Source organism: Vulpes vulpes, chromosome 4, assembly GCF_048418805.1.
Source record: "Vulpes vulpes isolate BD-2025 chromosome 4, VulVul3, whole genome shotgun sequence".
Taxonomy (NCBI): Eukaryota; Metazoa; Chordata; class Mammalia; order Carnivora; family Canidae; genus Vulpes; species Vulpes vulpes.
The window spans coordinates 66,569,773-66,596,167 of NC_132783.1; the positions used below are offsets into that span (position 1 = coordinate 66,569,773).

A 26,395-nucleotide genomic window follows, 5' to 3' on the forward strand; every position below is an offset into this window, starting at 1 on the left:
TCCATTGTCTGGATGGACCACAGTTTATTCATCCATCCACTGACTGAAGGACTGCCTCCTTTTTTTAGTATTTTAAAAGTGTAAACGCACAAGTAGGAAACCAGCAGGATATGTAACTAATTCATCATCCAAGTTCAAAGCTGCTCTACTTGTTGTCATTATTCATTTCTCTAGGAAAAGAATAAGAGTGATCCTTGCTATTTGCTCTTTAACAGAACCTCATCTGGCAGTGGGACTTCTCCAGTTTACTTAAGAAACTACTCAGAGGGGCACCTGGGTGGCTCAGTTGGTTAAGCCTCTTGCTTTGGCTCAGGTCATGACCACAGGGTCCTGGGGTCAAGCCCCGCATCAGTCTCCCTGCTCAGTGGGAAGTCTGCTTCTCCCTCTCCCTCTACTGCTCCCCCTGCTTGTGCTCTCTCTCTCTCTCTCTCCCTCTCTGTCAAATAAATAAAATCTTAAAAAAAAAAACCTACTCAGAAAAATTCTCTCTCGGCTCAATGAGTGAAGTGTAAAATGTAAACGAGAGAGCTGCCGATGTTTGGTGCTGTGTCTGACTCCTGCACTCTCCTGTGTGGTCATTACTTTTGTGACTCCTTGTCACATTTTACTCATTCTTCACTTTCTGTGCTCTCTGGTCACTCAGCTGAGCCTCGGTGAGAAGATCAGACTCTTGCAGAGTAGTTTGAAACTGGAACAACAGATGTGTGTGAGAAGTGAGGACTAGTTGAGGTTTTCCAGTTGTTTCTCTGAGCTTCTCAGAGACTTGGCTTCATGTAAAAGTTTGGAGGGGGAGGCCAATTCTATCCACCTTCTAACACCGGATGGCCAGGAGCCACATAGAGCTAGACAGAAACTCAGAAGGCATACGTGTTCTCCTGAGAAGCTTTAAAACCTGAGCATTCCTAGCCTGGGATCCTCAAAGAAAGAATCTGTCACTACAGAGATTCGTTCCTAATTTGGAGTAAGGGTAGTGCAGAGAAAGGTTCGGTAAGTTCATCTCCGACAGTAAATATTGCTACAGCTTTTCTACATGCTTCTATAACTATAACAGTAATCACAGGCTCCTCGTTCAGATATTTTTAGCTGGTAAATGTCCCAAATTTGAACCTCAGAATCTTTCTTCTCTCAAGACTGAGATCTTAATTCAACCTGGTGAGACAGGTACTTCACAAATACATTTCGGGTGTGATTCATGCCATGATTCATATATATTTCCTGTGGAGCAACCAAAATGTGCTGGATCATTAGTTCCCCAATTTGGAGGTGTAGAACTATGACCAATCAAGCAGTTGAAAAGAATTCTGAAATATTTCTGCACTGCATTTGGGGCCTCTGTTTTCCTTTCTTATTATTGGATTTCAGAACAAGATTTCTTCCATGGCCCAGATAGAAAGAAATGGGGAGTGGCCCTTTGGACACATGGTTCACAGGCCAGATAACCAGTGATATTGAGAAGTATTCCTGTTGGGCAACCCACTTTATTCAGTGTAGTCCCGAGCATTGACAGGTTCCCAACATGTTTAAAGAGAATTTCTGATTTTTTTTAATTTATTTTCAATTTTTTTCTTGGTAAATGTTTCTTATAAAAATTCTGCCATTTTAGATACATCATTTTAAAACAATAACAAAGTATATCAATAATCTTATTTCTGCAGAATGCCATAAGAGAATATATCCTCGACAGAACTGCCAAAGGCTGATTAAAAAATCCATTTTCAAGATTCAACAATATCTGAAACGGGAAGAGAGCCTTCAAGGGAATAATAGGAAGGCTTTTTACATCCTTCATGTTCCCTTCTGAAAACTGTTGTTCTTATTTTTTCTTTTTATAATTTTTTTTTCTTTTTCTTTTAATTCCAGTACAGTTAATATACACTGTTACATTAGTTTTGGGGTACAATATGGTGACTCAGCAATTCTATGTATTACTCAGTGCTCATCATGATAAATGTACTCTTAATCCCCATCACCTTTTTCACCCATCCTCCCATCTGCCTCCCCTCTGGTGACCATCAGTTTCTTTTCTGTAGTTAAGAGTCTATTTTCTGGTTTGTCTCTTTTTTACCTTTGTTTTGTCTCTTAAATTCCATATGAGTGAAATCATAGAGTATTTTTTTTCTCTGACTTGTTTCACTTAGCATTATATTCTCTCCATACATCCATACTGTTGCAAATGGAAAGATTTCATTGTTCCGTATGGCTGAATAATATTCCTCCGTGTGTGTGTGTGTGTACGTACACATACATACCACATCTTCTTTATCCATCTGTTGGTGGACACTTGGGCTGCTTCCATAGCTAGGCTATTGTAGATAGTGTTGCTGTAAACATAGGGATGCATGCATTGCCTCGAATTAGTGTTTTCATATTCTTTGGATAAATACCCAGTAATGCAATACCCAAATGCAACTGGATCATATGTAGGTTCTATTTCGATTTTTTGAGGAAATGCCATATTATTTTCCACAGTGGCTGTACCAGTTTGCATTCCCACCAGCAGCAGTGCATGAGGGTTCCTTTTTCTCCACATCCTGTCAACTCTTGTTTCTTGTGTTGTTTTTAGCCATTCTGACAGATGTAAGGTGATATCTCATTGTAGTTTTAATTTGCATTTCCCTGATGATGAGTGATGTTGAGCATATTTTCATGTGTCTGTTAGCCATCCAGATGCTGTCTTTGGAGAAATATCTGTTCCTGTATTCTGCCCATCTTTAGCTGGATTATTATTCTTTGGTGTTGAGTTGTGTAAGTTCTTTATATATTTTGGATATTAATCCTTTATCAGATGTCTTATTTGCACATATCTTCTCCCATTCAGTAGGTTGTCTTAGGTTTGTTGATTTTTTTCCACTGCTTTGTAGAAGCTTTTTATTTTGCTGTAATTCCAATAGTTTATTTTTGTTTTTGTTTCCCTTGCCTCAGGAGACATATCTAGAAAGAAATTACTGTGGCCAGTGTCAGAGAAATTACTGCCTCTGCTCTCTTCTAGAATGTTTATGGTTTTAGGATTCATATTTAAGTTCTAAATCCATTTTGAATTTATTTTAATGTTTAGTGGAAGAAAGTGGTCCAGTTTCATCCTTCTGCATGTGGCTGCATGCATATTCAGCCCTTGCATATTCTTGCCTCCTTTGTCAAACATTAATTGACCGTATAGTTTTGGGTTTATTTCTGAGGTATTTCTTCTGTTCCATTGATCTATGTGTCTGTTTTTGTGCCAGTACCACATTGTTTGATCACTACAGCTCTGTGATAGAACTTGAAATATGGAATTGTGATACCTACAGATTTGCTTTTCTTTTTCAAGGTTGCTTAAGCTATTTGGGGTCTTTTGTGAAAATTCCTGGGTTTTTATGGAGATGAAAGCTCTCCAGGGAATTGTAGAAATCTTCTTATGAACCAAGACTCACAAGAGTTCTTAAGTTTCCAAAGATAAGAAGAAGCATCAATTTACGTGTGTTTCCATATCGTGTAGTTTCAACCTAGGCACCTCCCTAAAGATGCCCCTTGAAGCTTAAATAGGGGGAGAATTTAAAAATAAATAAAATGAGTATTTTCCTTTCCTTCAGTATTCACGTAAGATGCTGCAGTCCCAGGTATAGGTTCAGTATGGGGGAGCATAGGTGGTTAAGAGCTGCTAGAAGGCAGAAGATGACCCTTGCTACAGTTGGCATTATAGAAGATATCTGTGGATGCCACCCTACAATGGCATGGTTTGACTGATTCAGTAGGGCATTTGTTTCCCTTTTCCAAATGTTCTCCATGTTCTCTGGTTTTTTAAGAGAAACTGCAAAATTTCAGCTATCTGACCATCAGGAAGGCTCCTCAAAATTTATAACAACAAATAAAGTCAGACTTGATAGAGATGGGCAGGGCTTTCCTGTCATGGCTAAACAAACAGGAAGCTACAAGATCAGTGTCTGGGCTGGAGAGGAGGGGGCCCCAGCCTCAGTGCCTGGACATGAGCCATCCTTCAGAATCCACAAGCTACTTTCTTCTTTGAATTGGTCAAAAGAAGCAGTGTGTGCTGCTGACAGAAGGCTAGCTTTGGAGAGCGGAATTTGAAGTAACAGGCTTTGATACCTAAGGCAAGTGGTACCTTTTCCTTCTCCTCTGTAAAGCTCAGGAAACTATCCAGTCACAGCTGCTGTGGTATGCACCAAGGTTAGAGGTACTTACTGCGTGGGCCATACCAGACACCCCCACACCAGCACCAGCAGGGCTCATCTGCTTGCTGACCGGGCTTCTCAGGGGCCAAACCTGGGTCTCACTGGTCATTCTCTCCCTGGGTGCTAATATAGTACCTGGTGGTGCCTGGAATATAGAAGATGCTCAGTAAGCATCATCTAGGTGATGGCAGTAGTGATACCTAATGTCCATTAAAAGTATTATAAAGAATTTGTGGTGGTTTGGAGTCTCAGACAAAAAAAAAAGGTATTTTTTTCTGCCAGTTATATGATTTTCCAAACAATTGAAAAGAAATTGAGGTGCTTTTTCATTGTGATAATCCAGAGAAAAATTTGTCGGCGCTCTTATACGTCATTTAAGGAGACTGTCGTTGACACTAGGTTCCTCCTGCACACTGACAGGTGATAGATTTTGATTCAAATCCCAGGAGCTTTCTACCTGAACTGTGCTCTCCACCAATCAGCTCCTTGGCGATGCCGCCTCCTGAGATCAGCAATCCCCCAACATGCTATCAGGCACCTCATTCCCATCCCCATTTTGTTTTCTTTAGAAGACTTTACTTCCCTGTTTTTTTGTTTATTCCCCCCCCCCCCATCACTTGTAAGCTTCGAGAGGGGATGGGCTTTGTCTACCTCAGCCACTGCTGTCCCAAACATAACACGAGGCAGACAGTAGTCACTTAGTGAACATCCCAGATGGACACGTCAGCGGATACACTCCAAGTAAACCCTGGGGGAGAGGAGACTTCTAATCTACTGATCGTCTTTGCCAGTTCCATAGTCTCAAGTAAACACAAAAGTTCCATTCACGAACCAGGGAGGAAGGGTAGTCGTTTGTGATAAAGAAGAAAGACCACAAACTGTATTTCCCTCCTTTTGCTCCCTGCCTCTCCACACAAGCTGGAAGAAGTTAGCATGCCCTGGGCACGCCTCTGCTTGTTAAACTTACTCCCCAAGACCTTCCCAGGTCTCCGAGTCATCACATGCTTTGCAAGTGGCCTCTGCTTGGCTTGTGTACAGGGCAGCAGCAAGCAAAGCTGTGGCGCTGGTTGACCTGCCCTGCTGGGTGAATAGCTGGGCACACTCACTCACTCACTCTGGGCTCTGGCTTCCTGGCCACCGGGATTCAAGTTTGTGCCTTGTCTCAATTACAGATGGCCACATATCATGGAATCTCCAGCAGCTCAAGAATCATCAGAGCATCCCAGGACTGCCAGTACTCCCTTGGTGTGGGGAGGGTGGCTCTTGGAGCACACAACTGCTGGAGGTGCATGCGGACTGGGGACAGGGATGTTAGCCTAGTGCCCCTTTCAGTTTGCATTCTGCCCCTCTTTTCACCTGGCTCCTGTGAGAGCCAGGAAGGATGGTGTTGTCTGGTGGCGGCCAGGAACAAGGTAGACTGACTGCACAGGCAAGCATGCCTTTGGCTTGATTTTAGGCTTTATGATGCCAGAAGCTCAGGTGAAGGATTGTCTAAAAAAGCAAAGAAAATCCTCAAGTTTGCATTTCTTAGTAAAGCATGACTGTCAGAGTATACTTTCTATAGAAATGTTCATTTAGCTGAATAATTCTCCAGTCCTAGCTGTATTCTTCTCCAGGGAGGGAAGGGGAGGCAGAGGGAGCAGGTGAGTGCCCCGAGGGACATAGGTTATAGCCTGCCTGATGCACCCTTCACGGGGCTGCCACTCTCTTCACCTTATTGGGTCACACGGAAATCAGTAACAAATACAACTGCCACCCAGTCAAATAATCCCTGTATGCTGAGTGGAAAACCTGCTTTAAGCAAAGCAGCCAGTGTGTTTGAAAGACAAAAGAAGTGATAGCAGATCCCTGGGCTTCCTGACCTTTCTGCCTGGAGGTTGAACCCTAAACTTCTGATTGAAGCCCTGAGGCTTGGGAGGGGCTTCAGTCCAACTCTGCTCAGTTCCTTCCTCCCTGGGTCAGGAGAGCATGGCACTCCTGGCTGGCACTCCAGCTTAGCTCCTTATGTAGTTCCTTGTTTCCCCCGTGGCCTGGACGAGGACTGAACATATAGACCACGTACAAATGGTTCTTGTTTCAAAGAAGATGAGCCTGTGGCAAGGGAGCATGGCAGGAGCGTTGCATACAGAGCGTCCGTAACTGGATTCCCTTCACAGTGGGGGCCAGGACTAAGTTGGTTTTGTATTACCATGGCTAAATGTGGTAGTGCTGAAAATAGCATGATTGGGTGGGTTTAGCAGCACCGTGTGGAGGAAGGCTGAGAGCTGCCCGTGAAGGTATCAAGCAGGTGGAAGACCGTTAGTGCCCTTCAGAGTCAAGGTCAAACACCACTGCTTGCTCTCCCTCCAGATGCCAGCATTTCACAGCTACCCCAAAGGGTGTGGGAACAAAAATTGCAGGTGCCTTGGGTTAATTATGCCCCTTACTTAACTTAATTGCAGGCTCAGCCAGCCAGGTGGTCATTATTTTGATTGGTCTCATTAGGCAGATGTGTTCACAAGCAGCTGCTTGCGACGTTTTGGGCAGGTTCAGAAAAAGATATGTCAGAGAAAGTCCAGTTGAAGCCTTTGAAAAATTTGTCCTCAGATGCGTAGTGAGTTCTAACGAGTTTTATCAATGGCATAAACACTTCAAGTCCCGTGATGTCAGGTGAAAAAAAAAACTAAAAGGTCAGTTCATACAGACAAAGGACAGACAAAATTCCATGGTGGACGACGAGGTGTTTCTGGTTTAGTTGGTAATCAAGCTGGCTCAGTGAGGCGGCACAGCAGTCCAACCACCGTATTTGGGCATAGCATGAGAAAAGACTGTGTCTTCTCTTTCTGGCCTGTTAATGAAGGCAAAGTTAGCCCTTCTGCATTTTTCTAATAAACTGATAACTGGGGCATCTTGAACGTGTGGTGCTCAGGAAGCTTTTTAAACCATCAGGCTAGAGAGAGACTGTACCAAATCTTGTGTTCAATAGAAGTTTGCAACACTTGAAAGGGGGAAGTAATGCCTACAGAAAACAGGAATCAATCCTGCAGCTAGTCCAACTCGGATGGATGTCCCCACGAGAAACCTGCCCTGGAAGGAAACTGTCAGATTTCAATACTGTACCATCCAGCTAGTCCTTTCTGGAATCTCTTCCATCTCTGCGTGTTGCTGGCCAACCTCTAAATGAGTCAGTAGGTCATGCTTCTCTACAGACCTCTGTCTTTCCAGCCATGTGTCTTTTGGATAACTGCACCATGCTATCCCCTTTCTCACTGGGGGCAGAGGGTCTGCTGGAAGAAGTCCCCGGCCCCTCGGAGGGGCTGCCTGTGCCCTGCACTACCATGCAACTGACACTCCTGTTTTGTTTCTGTTCAGATGAGTTCTGGTTCTCCGATGGGTCCTTATCGGATAAGTCCAAGTGTGCAGATCCTGGCCTGATGCCCCTCCCGGACACGGCCACGGGCTTAGATTGGTCCCACCTTGTGGACGCGGCACGGGCATTTGAAGGTAAAGACTCGCAGCCTCCAGGGCCTGGGGCGGCCACGCAGGGAACATGGCTCTATTTGGGATTGTCTGTGTTAATGTTTCGGATACTTGGCACATCTTCATGGATGAAAACAAGCAGGGGAAGGCCTGAGCTGTGACTAAGGATATTTCCTTGGAGACACCATGCCGTTTCGTGAAATGAGCACTAGGCAGAGGACCCCAAACCTGAATTCCACATGAGGCCCCAGCTATGACCTGGGACAAGTCACTCTTCCTCTCTGACCTGTCTTCTTACCTGAAATGTGGAGGTTGTATATGTAGGGCATAGATCATCTCTTTCCTCTGAGTGTGATGAGGGAAGCTAGAGAGGAAAGGCCTTCAGAGGCTGACACTGCCTAGCTTGGCAAGATGGGCACACATGAGGTGTCTGGTGGCTTGGCATAAATGCAGGTGCAACATGATCTGCCCAACCCAAGCCCCTGGCCCTCCCTGTCTGGGCCTCAGCTTCCTCCTCCAACAGTGTGGTCCCTTAGAGTAGCTGGGCACACTCCTCTCAGGACTCCTCCAGCTGCCACACTGACGTGAATTTTAGAAGGTTGAAGCTGCTCGGTAGGAAATACCTTTTTTCTAGCTCACGGGTCAAGGTAGACCCAAACAAGGAAGATGCTTCACCCACATCCTCAGGACCTTACCTGTGGGTAAGAAGAGAACAAATGACCCGGGATTATGATCTTTGCCATTTGCCGATGCTGTTCTTCTAAGATTACAGCTGCTCCTGAGATGACTGGTAAAACTGACAAGGGACACAGGGCCATTTCAGTAGGGCCTGTTGGAGAATCCCCATGCACCTGGGCCGCAGCGTCCCGGTGGAGTTCAGTGTTTGAGGCCGTCCCCACAGGAGGGGCTGCAGCTGCCTGAGCAACCCATCTCTTCTCTCCCGCTCCCCGTTGACTTACCTTCTTAGGCTCTGGCAGCTTGCCCCCCATCACCCATGCTGTCCAAGCTTCATCTAGGAAACAAAGGCAGGTTCCTTTTCCAGGAGTGGCAGGTGGGCTTCCAAGTCAGGCTGCTTTACTTACCCCTCAATCTTAGCAAGCTTGCCCTGCCAGGGCAGCCTGCCAGTAGATTTGCTGTAAGTTACTGGGATCTTTGTCTTTAGGTAGGTAAGCTTTGCGGTGCGGGGGGGCGAAGGCTACTAGCAAGTTAATTCAGACGCCAGGGACATTTAGCTCCAGTAGATAAGTAAAGCAAAATTCTGTTAGGAAACTTATGCAAAATGAACAGGCTCTTACTGCTCCCTTAATAGGAGTGAGGGTCTTTGGTTCACCACCTTGCAAAGTACTCCACGTGGAAGTCTCAGAATGTCCCATCTGCTCTGTGATGCAGTCTTTATTCCCTTGACATTACCCAAAGTTGGTTATAGAACCCCAGGCCCGTGGCCCAGTTACTTCTATACTTCCAAACTGACCTAGATGCAGCCTTGCCCCAAAGGGCAGGACCATGGTCTTTACCTCTGTCTAGAGCAACCCAGGCAGCAGGTAATAGCATTTTCTCTGGCATGTTCTGAACACACTGTGTTGTCTTACTGCCACCAGGAGAATATAAGAACATCTATTCTGTTCTCTGCAGTGTTCTCCACAGCATAAATATTTGCATGGTACTTACCACACTGAATTTTGCTTTATTCACTTGTCTGTGTCATCTTATTAGGTGATGAATGTCTCAAGGGAAGGCTGCTTGTTTTATTCATCTTACCTTTATTTATCAAGCACACAGTGAGATAACTAAATGAGAAGAGCTAGTCCCAAGGAGTATGTAGGTATCAATTGCACAGGACACCTGAGCTATACCAACTCAGGGCATAGTTTTTGACCTCTGAAGGTCCTTTGCATTTTATGCTCATTTTTCAGATTTAAAACAATATTTATCGGTTTATCTCTGGATCCATACACTACCCCCCCCCCCCCCATTTAGTGCTTAGTTCCCTTTTACCTCTTCAGAATAAAATTACTCCTGTGAAACGGATCTTGTCCGGAGACAGGCTAAGTAAGAGCAGGAAGTGGAAGAAGCAAAATGGTGTATATAGCCAAGATGAAGGTATCAACCTCAAGACTCTGGTCATAGTCATGGTCAGCTGCTGGGCTGTGGGCCTCGGACAAGTACCATAATGGCCACACATTGGGCCCAAAGTGGATGTTCCACCGTAATCCTCAGAGGTCCATGACTGCTTTAGGCTTCATTCAGGCTTCTTGTCCATAAAATGAAGACCTTTACCAAAGAACACATAAGGCTTTGACAGTCGTAAGCCTCCACTTCTGCAGTCCTGTTCTTCAGAAAGTAGTTATAAGCTGAAGTTAGAGTCTAGGGGGAAGTTGGCACCCATAGAGCATGGCACCAAAAGCATGGTGTGGAAACACCAGATAACTGGTGCTCAGGTGCCAATGCAGAGAGAATGTGGAACAGAGAGAATGTGGAATTCTCTCTGCCGAGGGAGAGGACTTTGGCTGTCTGACCTTCCTGAAGTTTCCAAATGTTTATAGTTTGTATTTCAAAATTCCAGTTAATTTTCAGTGCTACCCTATAAGGCGGCATTCACCTTGAGAAAATAACAGTGGGAATTTGCAACTCTAGACTTTTGCTAATCAGCTTCTCTTGTGTTGGTGTCAGTTCCACCCTGACATCCGCTGGTGTGGTGGCAAATGGGCATCATCAGTCACCTCAGCACTTTGGAGAGAAATGTCTTCACCGAGATAACCCAGTTGCCCTGCCTGTGACTTGATCTTTTCGTACCAGTTCCCAGAGCCATTTCTGAGCTAGACTAAACATGATAAAGATAGTCCAAATAAAAAAAAAGTGTCTGCATAATTGTTACACACTAATAAAGGCAGTTCAAAATGCCTTCCTGAGCTCAGAGCAACCTTGGAATAATGCTGTGCCCATACATCTACATAAGTAGTCAACACATCTGAAAACACATTTCAAAAAATAGAATGTGTCTGCCTATTAACACCATGACCCTTGTATCCACCAGTGAGATTCATCCAAGCAGGTATGCCTCTCCCCCGTTGATCTGTTTATGTTCCACACTTTGCATATGATGCATTTACCTTTGTTTAAGAGCTAAAATTGACACTGGATACATGAGTGTAAGAATTTAGATTTTTTACTATGCCATTCTAGAATAGAGCAGGAGCACCAATCTAATCTGCCCCAATCAGGGCTGCTTAAATATATCCAAACTCTGTTGGTACATAACGGATACTCTGTTACCATGAGTGAAGCTTCTCCAAAAACAAGCATGTCCCCGTGCTTCTGGCCACAAGGCAATGGAAATAGAATTAAGTAAGAAAAATAGAAGAAAAACACAAACAAAAAATTATCCCCTTTTGGAAGACTCTTAATGTAATTCATAATCATGATTCTAAGCAGCATTTGGGAATACAAGGGCATTTTTTTCTTTTTAGTAAGTGATAATAAAAAGATGCTACCTATTAAAATCTTTGGATTGCAGCCAGAGAATAATCCTTAAACAAAAATGTACTGTTTTCAGGAACATATTTAAATGGGGAAAAAATACCCCATGAAAATTAACCAAGTTAACTATACTTCAAAAAGATTCTACAAAAGCTGCAAAAGCAAACAAAAAAGAAAGAAATCAAATAGATTTTTTTGTGAACTGGCAAATGAATTTTCAGTGCAATTTATAAATAAAAGCAATGATTAATTTTTTCCTAGGATATTTTTAAAGCAACATAACTGGTCAAAAAATGGAAAATACAAATGAACAAGAGTAGAATGAGAAAAGAAATGAGCATTCACCAATACATAAGAGAAATTTAAAAAGTTATGAAGGAATGTCAGGTAGCTATATAGGAAGAAATATGATGAATAAGATAATTGGGTATTTCTTGCAAGAAAACAAAGGGGGGAGCATAAAAAACTGTCAATGGCCCAAAGATGGAGGGCATCGAAAATGTTACCTGAAACTAATATGTTTAGAGTTCATTGTTTTCAAAGCTTAAAAAAATAGTGGTGTCCCCATATAAATTGTTCTTGAAATTCAGGAGCAGCCAAAAACAGCATGAGAGAATTATTTACTGCTAACACACAAGAAGAGAAAAATCCTAAGACAACCTCAGTCGTTAATAGCAATGTCAACCTTAGATGAAATTCAGTAGGAGATTGGAAAGATTATCCATTGTTATTGGCAAGAGTTTAGCCAGTATAACAAAAGAAAAACTTCTATTACAAAAAGTTACAGTAAATGAAATAAGTAAATGTTATTGTACCGATTTCCCAAGAAGGGTGTATATACCTAGTAGAATTAGGACCTATTTCTTGATAAAAATTGAGATTTGAGAGATACCGTTAAAAACTAATGAAGAACTACTTTATTCCCAGTAGTTATAAAATACTTAGTGGGAAATGGTTTTATAAGCAGATACCTTCAGTCCAGAAACTAAACAGTGTCATCCGTTGAGACTCTGTCCTTTCATTCTGTAGTGAAATACTTGACATTTATACAAGCAATGCAAAGAAAAAAGGAATGAATTTTGGAGGTAACAAACCATTTATACATATGCTTCTGTATCTAGAAAATACGAAAGATAAAAAAGAAATTATTCAAATTAAGAGGACACTTACCCTGATGAGCACAAGTATAGAATTGCTGAACCTATTGTACACCTAAAACTAATATAACACCATTACTTATACTTGAACTAAAAAAATAAATTTCAAAAAAGAAAGTATCCAAGATTATAAAACAAAGTAGGTGAGAGGTTTTAAAATAGATCTCATATTTTGTAAGCCTTGTCTCAAAGGGTTGTTAATTTTTTTCAGTTATCTATTTCTGTATAAAAACCACCCGAAAATTTATGGCTGGGAACAAGGGCTTATGTCTCATGATTCTGTAGGTTGGTTGGGTTCCCTCTGGTTTCAGCTGGGATCACACATGCAGCCATATTCAGTGGGAGCTCAGCTGGAAGGTGACTTCACTGATATGTTCAGCTGGTCTCTGGCTGGACCCCTGTCTCCAGCATGGCAATTCTACTTCTTCCCATGTGACTCAAGGAATCCAATCAGGAGAGCAAAAGCAGAAGCTACATGATGTCTCAGGGCCTCCTGGTCTGGGAGGACTCAGAACATTGTATCCCCCACATGCTATTGGTCAAAGCAAGTCCCAAAGTCAGCTGAGATCCTGGAGGTGGGAGGTAGGCTCTGCCTCTTGGTGTGAGGGCTACCATGTGCCCATAACAGTGTTTGTAGACAGAAGGCACCCTAGCTGTATCTGCAAGATCAAATTATACGTTCTTTGGAAATTAAGCCATCATTAGAGTTCTAATTCGAGAAAGCAAAGGACATTTCAGTAACTGGAAAGTCCTATATATGCAAAGAACGGATGGGAAGCTTATGGTCAAGATGATGAATCAATTCATTTCCTGAATTAATGTGTAGGTTTAGTACAACTTCAATTCACATATCTAAAGGATATGTTAAAAAGCTTAGTTGCATCCAGTTGGAAATAGATAAAAATATTCCACAAAAAGTCTACCGTAAATAATAACTAAACAGCATAGTAATGATTCAAAAAAAAATAGAAATTAATCTTCTTGGAGGAAGAAGAGTCCAGACCAAAAATCTGAATATAATTTAAACAGGAAAGGAATGTATATACTCCACTTGGATTTAGGATTTAGAAAAGTCAGTTCTAGAAACAGTAAAAGTAGGATTACCATCTTAGAAGCAAGGTAGTGCTTTAATTATTGCATAATGAGAGAACATACACAATACAATGCCAGATAAAAGTATTTAAACGTTTACATTTTTATGAACTTGAAAGAGAACATTCAGATAAACAGGAATATGAGGGAGGATTTGTAGTGAATGTGATGGGTAAAACCAGGCTCTCCCAAGTGTGTGGAGGGGTTCAACCAAAAAAACACCAAACCCCTGATAAATAAGCAGCCAAGGCATAGGGACGCACAGTCCTCAAAAGTAGAATTACAAAATTAAGTATTTGAAAAATGTTCAACCGCACGTAAATTCAAAATGACGATGAGGTACCAGCTCATATCTTTAGAAGGTGAAGAATGATCCCACACTCCAGGAAGCTATGAAGAATACTCAGGGCTGGTATCATTACAAAGACGGTATGATCCATCTTTTTATGCAGTATGACAATATGTAGCTAGAGCCCACTCTTTGACCAGAAATCTAATTCCTGAGAACTTGCTTACTGGAAATAGGTAGATAACCAAACTCTGCCTGTAAGACCAAATGTCAAAAAATCGGCACCTCTTTAATAAGCCTGTGAGGGAGAGGGTAACTCAAGAACAGTGAGCCCATGCCCCTGCCTCCCTCTCCTGCGACAATCAAGTTTGAAAATGGGGCCACAGTTCATGTTTGTTTTAGTGTGTGTGTGCAGTCCTTTTGTTTGTCGGGGGCGAGATGTGACCCTTTGCACATCAGAACACCTACATGAAATCTCTGATCTCCACAGTACAGTAAGGTCATGGCGTATAGGCCATGGAGGCCTCGTTCCCTGTATTGGGCGGGATAATGGAAGATGTGGGCACGCCTGTAATAAATATAGCAGATCCCATCCCCCTCAAGTGTGGGCAAGTGAGCAGACCCAACCGGAACCACTGGCCGTGGGTCCAGCACTGGACCTGGAGCTGGGGAAGGGAAGCAGAGTCTCTTCAAAAGTGCTAGAATTTAAAATAGTTCTCATTTATCGAAATATCAGAAGCAGGCGATGAGTGGTAAGCATTTGCTGAACGGATGATGTTTTAAATGAAAACAGGCTTTCAGAGGTGAAATTACAAATGAGTGCTGGGAGACTGAATTGCCATGTCCCACATGCCAGCAACAGCCCGGCTTCTCTTCTGGATTTCAGCCCTTTGTGGTTGGTGGTGACAATAAGGCAGTCTGCCCGCGGGCACACGGAGATGCGCGTGCCCGTGAGTGTCTGGGTGCAGTACACATGCAGAGCCAGCAGCTCAGTTATCAGGCCCCGCCGTGGGAACAAAATAGTTTATGGAAACGTATTTTTAAAAAAATACAAGTTTATGTTTTTAATATGAGGCTCCATATGCCCTTGGTCTTTAAAAAGAGAGTAATAGCATAATTTTTTTTATAATCACTGTTTTCATTGTGAAGCTGCAACTTAACCTTGACAAAGTTGCTGGTTCCTGGTACTTGAACACTGTGTGTGTGTGTGTGTGTGTGTGTGTGTGTGTGTGTGTGTATACAAGCATAAACAGTGTGGTATACTGCATGACTCCCCAGGTGACATAATTAGTTTAAAAAAAAACTGAAAAGAAAAATGCTATTTAGTTGAAAAATGCAAAGTTAATTTAATAGAGTAAATCAACTTAAATGATCTCAAAAGTAAGGAAATTGTCTCGGCCCAGCAACCGGAGCTGTATCTTAAATGAAGCATAATCCCAGCACTTTTCTTTGCTCATTACTGAGAGGCAGGCTCTAGGCTATTATCTTGCAGCATTTATGAGCAGGCTGCAAAAGGCCTAAGCCAAAGTGTTTATGTCAAAAGTGCAATGTAACTTTTTTTTTTTCCTCTTTGCTGGTTGCCAGTAAACTCAGCTTTCCACGATCTGATAAGCAGGGTGCTTAGAGTCAGTACCTTTAATTTCCTACACAGAGCTGTAAAGTTCCAGCTTCTCTGTAATTTGTAGTGATAGCAGAGACAGGTTAGAAGAGCTTTGTTTGTGCAAATGGGTTTGGTTGAATCCAGCCTCACGCTTGCATGGCCGGGCACAGGTACCTTTCTCCTGCTCCTCAGCAGACACCCTCCTCCCTGAGGCAGGCTTGGCCTTACTGTTCTCTGAGTGCTCTAGGCTGCCCAGTTGGGCCATGGGAGTTAATTGCCAGCAACTGTTGTGCCAACTCAACTCCAGATTGATGCGGAATATCTGGTTGACTGTTCATCTCCTTGTGTAGTGCCAAATGCAACCAAGAAATTGCATTGAAATAAAGTTTTTCTAAGATTATTTTAAAGGATTGAGGTATTCCATATGTACTCATTGCCTGGTGTCTCCCCCCCCCCTTAGCCAGGTGTTCTTGCACAGAGGAGAACAGGAAGGAAAAGAAGAGAAGGCTATATATGTGGATTGTGGGTGATTGTATCTGCTGCGCTAACCATTTATGTGAAGCTCAGACACGGTTTTCTCTCTGCCGCTTGATTCAGTGTCAGTAACTACTTGGTTACTGAATATTTATCATCACAGAAATAAGCTGTCGAAGAATAAAGCTTCCACTGGAAACTGTCACTGAGGTTAGCTATTTTACAGAGTAGTTTAGTGTCTGGACTTAATCAAGCAGCATTCTGTTTGGATTTCAACATCCCAGCTTTTCAGATCCAGAGTGAAATCCTCTTTGTGAAATTACAGTGCTGGCAAACCCCCCCTTTTGGCATCTTGCCTTCTGACCAGTAGGACCTTGTTTCTCCCCCAAGGAATGCTTGAATGACTGCCAGCAACTAGTTCTGTTTCTGTTAAATATGTAGATATTTTATCAATTAAGGTAAAAATAGATGGAACAAGCTAAGACATTTTCATCCAGGTATTTCAGCTTGACCATCAGACTCATATATTAAGAAAGATGGAAACGAACCAGATTATCACGGGATCATGTAAAACCTGGATGAGTCAGTGGAACTCTTTTATGAAAAAGTGAGAAATATAAATTCTTTATCTGTTTTGACATTCATTTTTTGTCAGTAAATTTACTGTAGAATAAAAATATATCTGCGGTTCATTTTTTTTTTAAGTGTGAGGTATTATTTGGGATCATCACAGAACAGAGAGTTATCTTGGATGTCAGGGCAGCCCTAGACCCTCCCCACCCGCCCCTGGAGCTGCTCAGCCCCAGCTAGCTACTGTGCCTCATCATTCCTGCCCCCACCTCTGCCATTCGCATCTTGTCACGTGTAGAAGTAGGCACCCAAATTGTGCTATTAATCTTAATTAAGTTACAAATTATTTCATCATATGCACAAATCCTACTAGTCAGTACCAAACTAGGAATATGATTGTCTCTCAGGAACGCATAGTTACAGAATGTCCATCATCTTGTAGGCTTGAAGTGTGGAGATGGACATCCTTAAAGCTTTATAGAAGTATATGTTGAAGGACATCTGTGTACCTACCACAGATGTTGGGAAATCTGCTGTAGGAAAGCAGGCTGGACCGGAGAACCCCCTGTGCCACTGATCATGCAGTGCACTCAGCACTGCTTCCAGGAGGGCCCAGGCCTCTGGTGGGTGCTTCCAGCTTGCTTTCCTTCATGTGCCCTGGCAGCCTCCACCATTCTTTCTAATTAACAGGAAGTACAATACCCTCCATAAACCAGACAAGCAGGTAGCCTCATTAGGAGACTCGTCCAGCAGCCAGAGGGAGTCAGAGTGGGATAAATTAAGAACAGAGCACCCCTGACACGGACCCAAGTGCAATTTCTCAGCCATTAATCAAATCATATGAAAAAGACACCACAGCACTAATACACCTGCTATATCCCTTGGATTCCAACTGTAGATGCCTATATGTGCACAGGCACCAAGGAAAGAGACACCAGGGAATGGGGGAAGTAGATAATAAGATCTGGTTCTCACCTCCACCTTGTGCAAACATGGGACTGCTCTGCATGCCATTTGGCATTTCTGGACTAATAGTCTTGGGTCAGTGTTCAGCCACCAGAGCTGAGCCTATCGGGTGCCTGTTTTAGAAAATATTGCCTTTCCTGCCTGGCTCAGGAATCTTTGAATGTGAAATTACTGGTGCCAAGAGTAAAAATGGTCCAGTCCCAAGATAAGGCAGTGAGTCACACTGATCATTGTTCCACTGCTGTTTCTAGTAAGAGTATGTAGCTGACCTCGCTCACCGCCACTATTCTACGTTCACGGAGTGGATCATTTCAGCAAACCCCAGTGGGCACGTGTTCTCAGGGTTGGGCTTGCATGTGTGAGGCACACCACTTCTCTTCATCATACACGAGAGCGTGCGTCCAGCCAGGACCGTTCACGTGCAACGTTGAACCACATGGTTTGGCATCATCTGTTATTGGCTGTCGAGGGCCATGCCTCCTTCAGCATGACAGGTGCACACGCACACCAGCACACGCACAAGCACAGGCTCTACAGGACCCCATTATTTGAGTCTTGTGTGGGCCCCAGAGGCTTCCAGGTGCTTAGAGATGCCACTGTTCATAGGAAATTCTAAATCTTATTTCAGGTCTTGACTCAGATGAAGAACTTGGGCTGCTCTGTCACCACACGTCCTATCTAGGTGATTGTCCGGGGCTGACCACGGGCTCCGGATGTTCTGTAACCTTTTCTTTCTATTTCACGTGTCTGCACGTCTGCATGGTTATATCTGAGCTCAGAGGGTTGGCACACACAGGGGCCATGGGGCCCGGCTGCTGTGTCTCAGGGATCCCCCTCCCACCCCGGTTTGGGGACTGCTTGAGGAGAGGTCTGTCTCCTCGGTTCTGTTAATCAGCGACACCCTTCTTGCGTGCCAGCCGGCTGCTTTGGCATTTCTTGGGATGTGGAAGGAAGAAAGCAAATTGGCTCTAGCAAATCCAGTATCTGCTAATTGTCCCCCTGGCTGTGGTGTGCGCATGCCATACAGCCCCCAAGGACAGCCAATCCTCGTGCTTTCTGATTGTCAGCAGCTTGCCTGAGTCTGTTTATCTTTGTTTTGTTTAAAACAGGGCAGTAACTGATTGGGAGGTGGGGGCGGCATGGGGTGGGGGTGAGGGTTAGTGACTAAATTCGCTTGCACAAACGCCACCTTGCAGCCAGTACTCAACTGCTTTGGCGTGTGTGTGTCTCCCCTCCTCAGACCAGAGAGTGGCATCCTTCTGTACCCTGACGGATATGCAGCACGGGCAGGACCTGGAAGGCGCGCAGGAGCCGCCTCTATGTGTAGACCCAGGCAGTGGCAAAGATTTCATGGACACAGCTGGGTATGTGAGCCCCTGGGGAGCCTCCCCCACCCCCCGCATCTCCCCAGGCCCCTGGGTAACGGGTTCAGCGAAGTCCTGGGCCACCAGGAGATCACATCCAGCCTGCATCCCCTGGACCTTTAGGATCCAGACCCGGGACTGAGCGGGGCTGACCTTGCCCCCTACCCTGCTGGGGTGGGCAATCCTTGCCTGCTAAGACATGTCACCTGGGGCTCAGGGTGACCAGGATCTCTGACAGAGAGAGGGAGGGTGTGGACCAGGCTTGATGTCTGCCCATAATTGCTGCCACAGCCCTGGGATGGACAGGGACCTTGGTGATCAGTCTCCTGCTGCCAGGCTGCAGGTGCGGACCTGCCGAGGACACAGCTCCCCCCAGAACCCCAGCCCATGACCCAGCCTCACTTGAATGAACCATCCCATTCCCCTGTATTTTTTGAGATTGTTTATCCCCACAGAGTATATGTTCTTTACCTGATTCCAATTTTTATATGGACTTGGGTTACTATTAACTTGCTCATTCATCTTGGTAATAAGCTTCATGATATTTTCTTGACTGAGAAAAACAAATTGGTGAAATCGATTCTATATTTGGTTCCCAGGACTTTATTGGTCTACCGAGTCTCAGTTGGATAAACTGATTTAGATAATCTATCTTCTGAGTTGTTGTTGGTTTGTTTTTTTGTTTTTTTTGGTTTTTTTGTTTTTAACCAGCATCTATGGTTGTAGATTCTGAATCCCTTTTTAAATCAACAGAGACTCAGAAGGGATTTTCCACCAAAGCAGCAGTATGTTCCCTTTCCAAGTCTGACATGATATTATTTATTCCCTCGCTGGGCACTAAGCACATGAAATAATTCTCTGAGTGCAAACTTTCCCAGCAAGAGTACTGAGTGCTGCGTCTTCACTCCAGTGGCCTTGAGTCTTTCTGACTACCCCTTCTTCCCTAGGGAGCGGTCTCCATCCACACTGACCGGGAAGGTCAATCAACTGGAGTTGATTCTTCGACAACTGCAGACTGACCTTCGGAAGGTAAAGAGATCCATTGCAATCCATAATCAGAGCTCTATCTGGCACAATCCACCCCTTCCAACTGGTAGAAATAAAAATGAAGATACTCAGGAAAGATGAGTGCCCTTGTCAAAGCCAATGATTAATAGAAACAGACTCATAAGGTCTAATTCTGCGTTCTGGCCTCCAGCTCATTATTTTTCACTGTTAGGGGGCCCAAGGATCGCTGGAAATAGGACCCAGTGAGGGTGAGCCCTCTGGACGGCCAGTCCTCAGAGCGAGGCAGAAACACGCAGGCTAGTATTTTTTGGTTCAGTGAGTGACCAGTTGTATCAACTGTTTATGAACTGACCTGAGGGGAGTTAGTTACTGCCAGAAAGCCTGTTCTTCCCGAGCTATTACATTCCCCCTGAGGCAGCTACGTGACCCTCACAACATCTGCCCTCCATGTCCACATGTGCATGGTCGGTCCTCCAAAGAAATTAGCTAATTCCTCCCACATTTGCTGTGCCCTTGTGCTATCACCAGCACTGTGCTGGGTCACCACTGTGCTGTCCATGGGAATGGAAGGGAAGGTGACAGTGGGAGGGTGATGGGGAGATGTCACAGGAAGGATTTTGTTACCGTTTTGTTTATGGAAGAAGGAAGGAATCACAGCCAGTATCAGTGCTGGTAGAGGGATCCATTTAGGAAGGAAGTAATGGCAGGAATAGGGGGAGCCAGAGGGTCATGCCCTGACCTAGGACACAAAAGGACTGGCCTGATTCAGAGTGGGGACAGTTTATACATAGTACCAGAGTAGAGCAGGGTGTGGGGGTGTGGGGGTGTGCATACGTATGTTCACATACACATAGAGATAAATTGACAGAGTTCCCCTCTGAAGGTTTCTTTTTTTCCAGTCATGATGTGAGAGTGAGAGGTGATAGGAAGGAGTAGGAGGGGTTTGAGGTCAGAGGGTAGGTGTAGAATAGTGAGTAAATTTACTGGGTGTATTTGATAGGATTGCCAAGCAAGGCTGAAGGTCTATTTGAATTTGCAGCCTCAATTAAAGCCATCATCTGTTGGCAAAGTTAGCTGTTTCTCTCCAGCTCAGATGACTACCTGTCCTGGTTTGCCTGGGACGGAGAGGCTCCAGGATACAGAACCTCCAGAGCTAGAACCAGAAATGTCCCAAGCAAACTGGGACATCACCCTGCCCCCAGCTGTGGGCACAGGATAATTGGAAAGTTGAATGTAATCAGTGTTAAGAGTTTAGACAGGAAATCAAGACGAGAAAGAGAGAGAGAAAGCCCCTGGGGTACCTATAGGATGGGATTAAACTGAGGATCCTAGAGTATAAGCTGGGTGAGGAGACACACTGTCCCTGCAGGGAACATAAAGATAAGGTTAGACATTAGATAATTATTGGAGGAGTGGATACTGGAGAAATTATTCTAAAAGAACAAGAGGTGGTGAGTGGGACTTGAGAGGCTGAAGCATCCCAAAAGCTATGCAGTTTTATAGGTAATGGCAAGGTACAGGATGGCCGTGGGAGCAGGAGTTGGGGAGAGGTGGGTTTCCAGATCACAGGCAGGAAGTGGTGGAGAGAATGGATTGTGTGGAATGTCTGAGTGGCTTTGGAACCATCAACAAACAGGACAGGTGGTAGGGGAGAGAAGAGCAAACCACATTCTAGAATCTTCCATTAGTGATGGGACGGACTGGAGACAGAGTGAGCAGGGGTGGCAGGTCACACTTCTCAGAGAAGCTGAAGTTTTAGGGAAGTAACTCCCTGGGCACTGGGGGACAAGCTGTTTGCCGGACCACCAGGGCCCAAGTCTTCCAACTACAGGAGCACACCCTCTCTCCCCTTCATGAGCAGCCAGGGAGTGGTGGTGTCAGGAGAGTAGGGATTCACTTAGAGGTGTGAGGATGAAGGGAATTTGGGGGAAGAGGTTGAGAGTTTCAAAGGTTTTCATGGACTGGTTCCACAGGTCACAAAGGAGCAGAGGAGTCTTGGAGACGCAGGCCACCAAGTGGCCTCAGGCACGTGGGATGCTCTGAACCATGCTGGAATGCAAATCCTGGGACAGGGACCCCCAAAACCACCAAGGAGAGTCCAGGCAGAAGGAAAGGAGTATTGAGCTTTGTCCTCATGTGATACTCATGCCTCCTCATGTGACTGGGGTCCCTTAGCAGTGATGCGGGCAGTATTGTGGGTGCCTGGGCAGAGGTCTGGAAATAGAAGCAAACCTTGAGGGAGGTGCCGGACATGCCAACAGAAGCCACAGCCCCTACAGTTCACCCTCCAAGAGTGCTGGGCACAGCACAGCGGGTGGTGTCTGCAGGATTTAGCAGTCAAGTTAGATCCCACTTTTAAAAAACCAATTGTTGCAATCTGACAATGACCTCTTTGTCTGTTTGGAGCAAGACATGCCTTTCAGCACTTGGGAATTGAAACTCAGGGTTGTACATCAGATGTGATTCTTCTGGAAATTCTTGATTATTTTCACATACTGTTTAGTGGCAAACTCTGAAGGTCACAGGACACACACTGTAGCAGGAGAGCTTACGATGGAGTGAAAGGCCCAAGTACTTACTTTATTAGAAACATACCTCGGGGGGTACCTGAGTGGCTCAGTGGTTGAGCATCTGCCTTTGGCTGGCTCAGGTCATGATCCTGGAGTCCTGGGATCAAGTCCCTCATTGGGTTCCCCACAGGGAGCCTGCTTCTCTCTCTGCCTATGTCTCTGCCTCTCTCTGTGTGTCACTCATAAGTGAATGAATAAAATCTTTAAAAAAAAAAAAGAGAGAGAGAGAGAGAGAGAGAAAAGAAAGAAAAAAAAAAGAAAAGAGAAAGAAACACCTTGGACCAACAGCAATGAGGGAGTTGGTGCAGAAAGTTCGTGCATTTGTTCAAGGTCTGTCTTTTGAGCTCCTCCTGTGATCTCTCTGATTTGGACAGAGGAAGAGGTAAACTGTGGCTAATAACCTGCCCCAAATAACAGCTAGGTTGATACCTGTCACAGGCCAGGGAGAGTGAGAGGAAATTATACACCAGGGTGTCCCCCTCGGCCCCTCCATCCTGGGCTGACACCATGTGCAGGCCAGCCACCTGGGAGGAGGTGACACCCCCTGTCCCCACAGAAGCAAGGGTGCTGGGTGTGCAGCTCGGGGACAGGGGACGTGCCGGCCCATGCGTGACCCTGTCTGTGTGCCGTCTTCCCAGGAGAAGCAGGACAAGGCGGTCCTGCAGGCCGAAGTGCAGCATCTGCGCCAAGACAACATGCGGCTGCAGGAGGAGTCCCAGACGGCCACCGCCCAGCTGCGGAAATTCACGGAGTGGTTCTTCAACACCATCGACAAAAAGTCTTAACCCGGCCCTAGCCCACCGGGGGTGGTGGGGGAGAGGCCCCGAGCACCCCCCGCCGCCCCCCACCCCGGGAACCCGCAGATGCGCGGTTTCTCAGTGTGCTTGCAGCCAATCGTAGATGTTTTTGCTGTTCCACCCGTCTAGCACCATTCACCCCCGCAGGGTAGGGAGGCGACTCTTTCCCTGAAGCCACCTGGTGACAGCAGCGAGGACAGCGAGGCCGTGTGCACACGAATGTAACCCCTGGTGTCAAGATGAATGTAAACCCTGGCGTCGGTTTGGCCCTCCGTGTGGGGGACCCCACTAGAATGGTGCTCTGGCGCGGGCGTACCTCAAGAGGCAGGAGAGGAGGGGCTTCACCTCCTGTGGATCAGGTGACCTAGTAGCGATGTTAAAAGCAATTGACCATAGTTTGGGCTTTAGTATTGTAAAATAAACCCGGAAGCAAATAATCAGACATATACTTTAATGTTAAAGGTGCTCTATTTTTTTGGATGTACAGTAGTTTTATTTCTCACAGCCACATGATCATAGCAATAAGAAAGAGGCATAGTAAATAGCTGGAGAAGCCGTGTCGGGAAAAATGAAAACAGAAAAAAGCACTGATGTCTTTAACGCTAGTTTGAATGCAGTTAATTTAGAGACCTATTTATTTGCAGGAGCAAACGGTGCCTGAATATTAACAGTGTTCTGATTTAAAAAAAAAAAAAAAAGATCCATATGCCTTGTCTATGGCCCAGTAAGCAGTCCCTTCAACTTAGTTCACTGTGTATAGTCAACGCTCTGCGCAGAGAAGCGCACGCCTGCTTGTCCTCCACCCTCCCGGCCGGCCGCGGCGAGCCAGCCGAACCCCGTGTACACAGACGCCAAATTTGTTTATCTTTGTACAGAAGCTTTGATGAAGTGTCTTGTATTTAACCCCCTTATTTAAGCTTATTTAACCCTAAATTGTTAATTTTATAAACTTTGGTTTGACCTGCACTACGATGAGGGAGGTGTAGGCAGCAGCAAGCTCCGGGAGGACGAGCTTGCCCGGGTCGGATTGAGAAGCAGGGCGGGAAATTCTAACAACTGGATGCTGCTAGCAACGAGTCCTTTGTATTGCTTTACCATTTTTAACTGTTCTATTTGAGATGAACATACATTTTGCTTTTTTAATAAATGTTCAAAAGAGTCCACATCAGTCACGGTGTTGTCAGGTGAATGTAGATTTTTAGCATCTGTGTGTCAATAACTTGAGTGTATGTGAATTTGTTTTGGGCCGTTTGGCATCGTAATCTGTACTGAATACTGCTTCGCCGCCTTATTACTGAATCCCCAACTCATTCGAAGTAAAGAGTAACTACTATTAATAGCTGCCGTGGTCCACACACTCTTCTCTGCACGCTCCATTGGCGGGATTCCCATGTTACAGCTCAGGAAACTGAGGCTCAAGTTAAATGATTTACCCCAGCCAGGAATTTGGCATCGCTTACAAGAAAATACATGAGGTAAAGTGGTGGGAATTTGAAAAATAGTTGAGAAGAGGTAAACTATGAATTTGAATCAAATGTAGGATGAAGAAGATGCAGAAAGTGGGCCAAAGTGGGAGAGGAGCCATGTAAGGAGCAAATTTCTCAACCTTCTGAGAATAGAAATCATATGAAGAATTTGGAGGAAAGAAAGTGATTTCTAGAACTTACCCTAAAAGAGATGGGTTTTCATGGGCTTCACCTGAGAGTGTACTAAAAATATCCTTAACATTCCTATACCCAATGTAGGCATAGGCTTCCTAAGGCTGTTTCTTGAAGCCTCCCTGTGAACAATACAGGTGTGCTTCCAGAATGCATCCAGTGTATGTGGTTTTTCAGGGATTCAGGATGTTAATATGGGCCACAGAGAGATCTTTCCTGCCCCCTTCCTTTCCTGTCACTGTGTGCCAGGCACTGTGCCAGGCACTGTGCCAGGAGCTGAAGAGCCAGCCAACACAGGTCAAGACCCAGTAGGGCCTGTCTGCATGGGGCATGCAGTCTACATGGGGGTACAGATTATTTCAAAAGGTGAGAGACGGAAATAAGGAATGACTGGGATGGCTTCCTTAAATAATCATTGTAACAGCTGACATTGTTTGGCTGGGTATGTTGTGCCAGGCACCATTCTAGCCTTTGATGTCTACACAGCAGCCTGTGGGATAATTATTACATGCAGTTCCTCTATACAGATCAAGAAATGAGCGGTAGTGTGCTCAGGGGAGACCCCCGTGGGTGGGAGACTTTAAAGGTGGGAAGAAAGCCAGCCATGAGAAGCTGGGGGACAATACCCCAGATAGAGGGGACACAGAGTTCAAGGGCCCTGAGGCTATAGAAAGGGTGCACAGAACATACATAGTAATGAGGAAAGTGATAGGGACAAGTCAGAAAGATAGGTGAAGCCAGATCAGTAAAGAATGATAGGCCATGGCAGAGTCTGGATTTAGTCCTAAGTCAAAAGGAGGCTGATGAAGCAGGAAAGGAGCAAAATATATATAAAAAATAAAAGACTATCTGGACCTGTGAAGGAGAATGGATCACCTAGGATAGGCACCTGCAAACTTCTGTGTGGGCCGTTGTAGTAAATACTTTAGGGCTTGGGTATCATGTTTTGTCTCCGTTGCATATTTTTAAATTCTGATTACCCCTGAAAGCTGAAAGATCACTCCACTCTTAGCATTCAAGCCACCCACCAGCATAGCTGACCAACCCCTGGGATAAGAGAAAGTAGAAAAGAGAGACCAAGACCACCTTCAGGTGGTTCAGTTGGTTGAGTATCTGACTCTTGGTGTCAGCTCTGGTAATGATCTTGGAGTCGTGAGATTGAGCCCCGTGTCAGGCTCCCCACTCTTCAGATAGTCTGCTGGATTCTCTCCCTCTTAATTCACTCTCTCTCTCTCCAAAATAATAAATAAAATTTAAAACAGAAAAGCGAGAGCAGTCCCAGGAGGAAGTGGCACGTGGCTGGGCTACAAGGAGGCAGGAAAGGCAGAGAAAAGTAGGTGGGTTACACTTGAACACTAGAACCCACAGAACTGCTGATAGGTTGGAGACAGGAGGGACAGTCTGATTCAGGGATAAGCTCTGATCTTCAGAAGAAGAGATGGGCTCCATGTTCACCAGAGAGTTTTCCATAAATATGTCCAACTTTTAACAGAGGCTTCACAGCAGGTGGTCCTGAGAGTGTCATTGGCCAGCAGTGGATGCGTGTGATATAGAGGGCAAGAAGAAGACAGGAAGGAAAGTTGACATCGTTTAGAGAAAAGAAGGGGATCCGACCAAAACCTAGCTGATGGAGGGCAATCCCACCTTCCTAAAGTGTACCTGGAGACAAAACCAAAAGGTATTTTTTGAAGAAGTGCTTCTCAGCCTACATTAGCAAAAGTTGGAATCATCTCTCAAGTCTGCTT

The 26,395-nt window shown here is 44.8% G+C and overlaps 1 protein-coding gene across 15 annotated transcripts in view; it reads left to right on the forward strand.

Annotated features, from left to right (window-relative positions):
- The window catches only part of SIPA1L2 (signal induced proliferation associated 1 like 2), a 212,841-nt gene extending 188,681 nt beyond the window's left edge, over positions 1–24,160 (forward strand). For 9 of the 15 annotated variants that reach the window (XM_072755961.1, XM_072755970.1, XM_072755964.1 and 6 more), the window contains 5 exons: positions 7,521–7,652; positions 17,882–17,935; positions 18,494–18,617; positions 19,565–19,646; positions 22,834–24,160. In XM_072755961.1, the coding sequence (XP_072612062.1) occupies positions 7,521–7,652; positions 17,882–17,935; positions 18,494–18,617; positions 19,565–19,646; positions 22,834–22,980 (539 nt within the window). In that variant the 3' untranslated portion in view covers positions 22,981–24,160. The remainder of the gene's footprint in view (positions 1–7,520; positions 7,653–17,881; positions 17,936–18,493; positions 18,618–19,564; positions 19,647–22,833) is intronic. The other 6 variants (XM_072755966.1, XM_072755972.1, XM_072755967.1 and 3 more) reach the window with 1 other exon arrangement.
- The last annotated feature ends 2,235 nt before the right edge of the window (positions 24,161–26,395 follow it).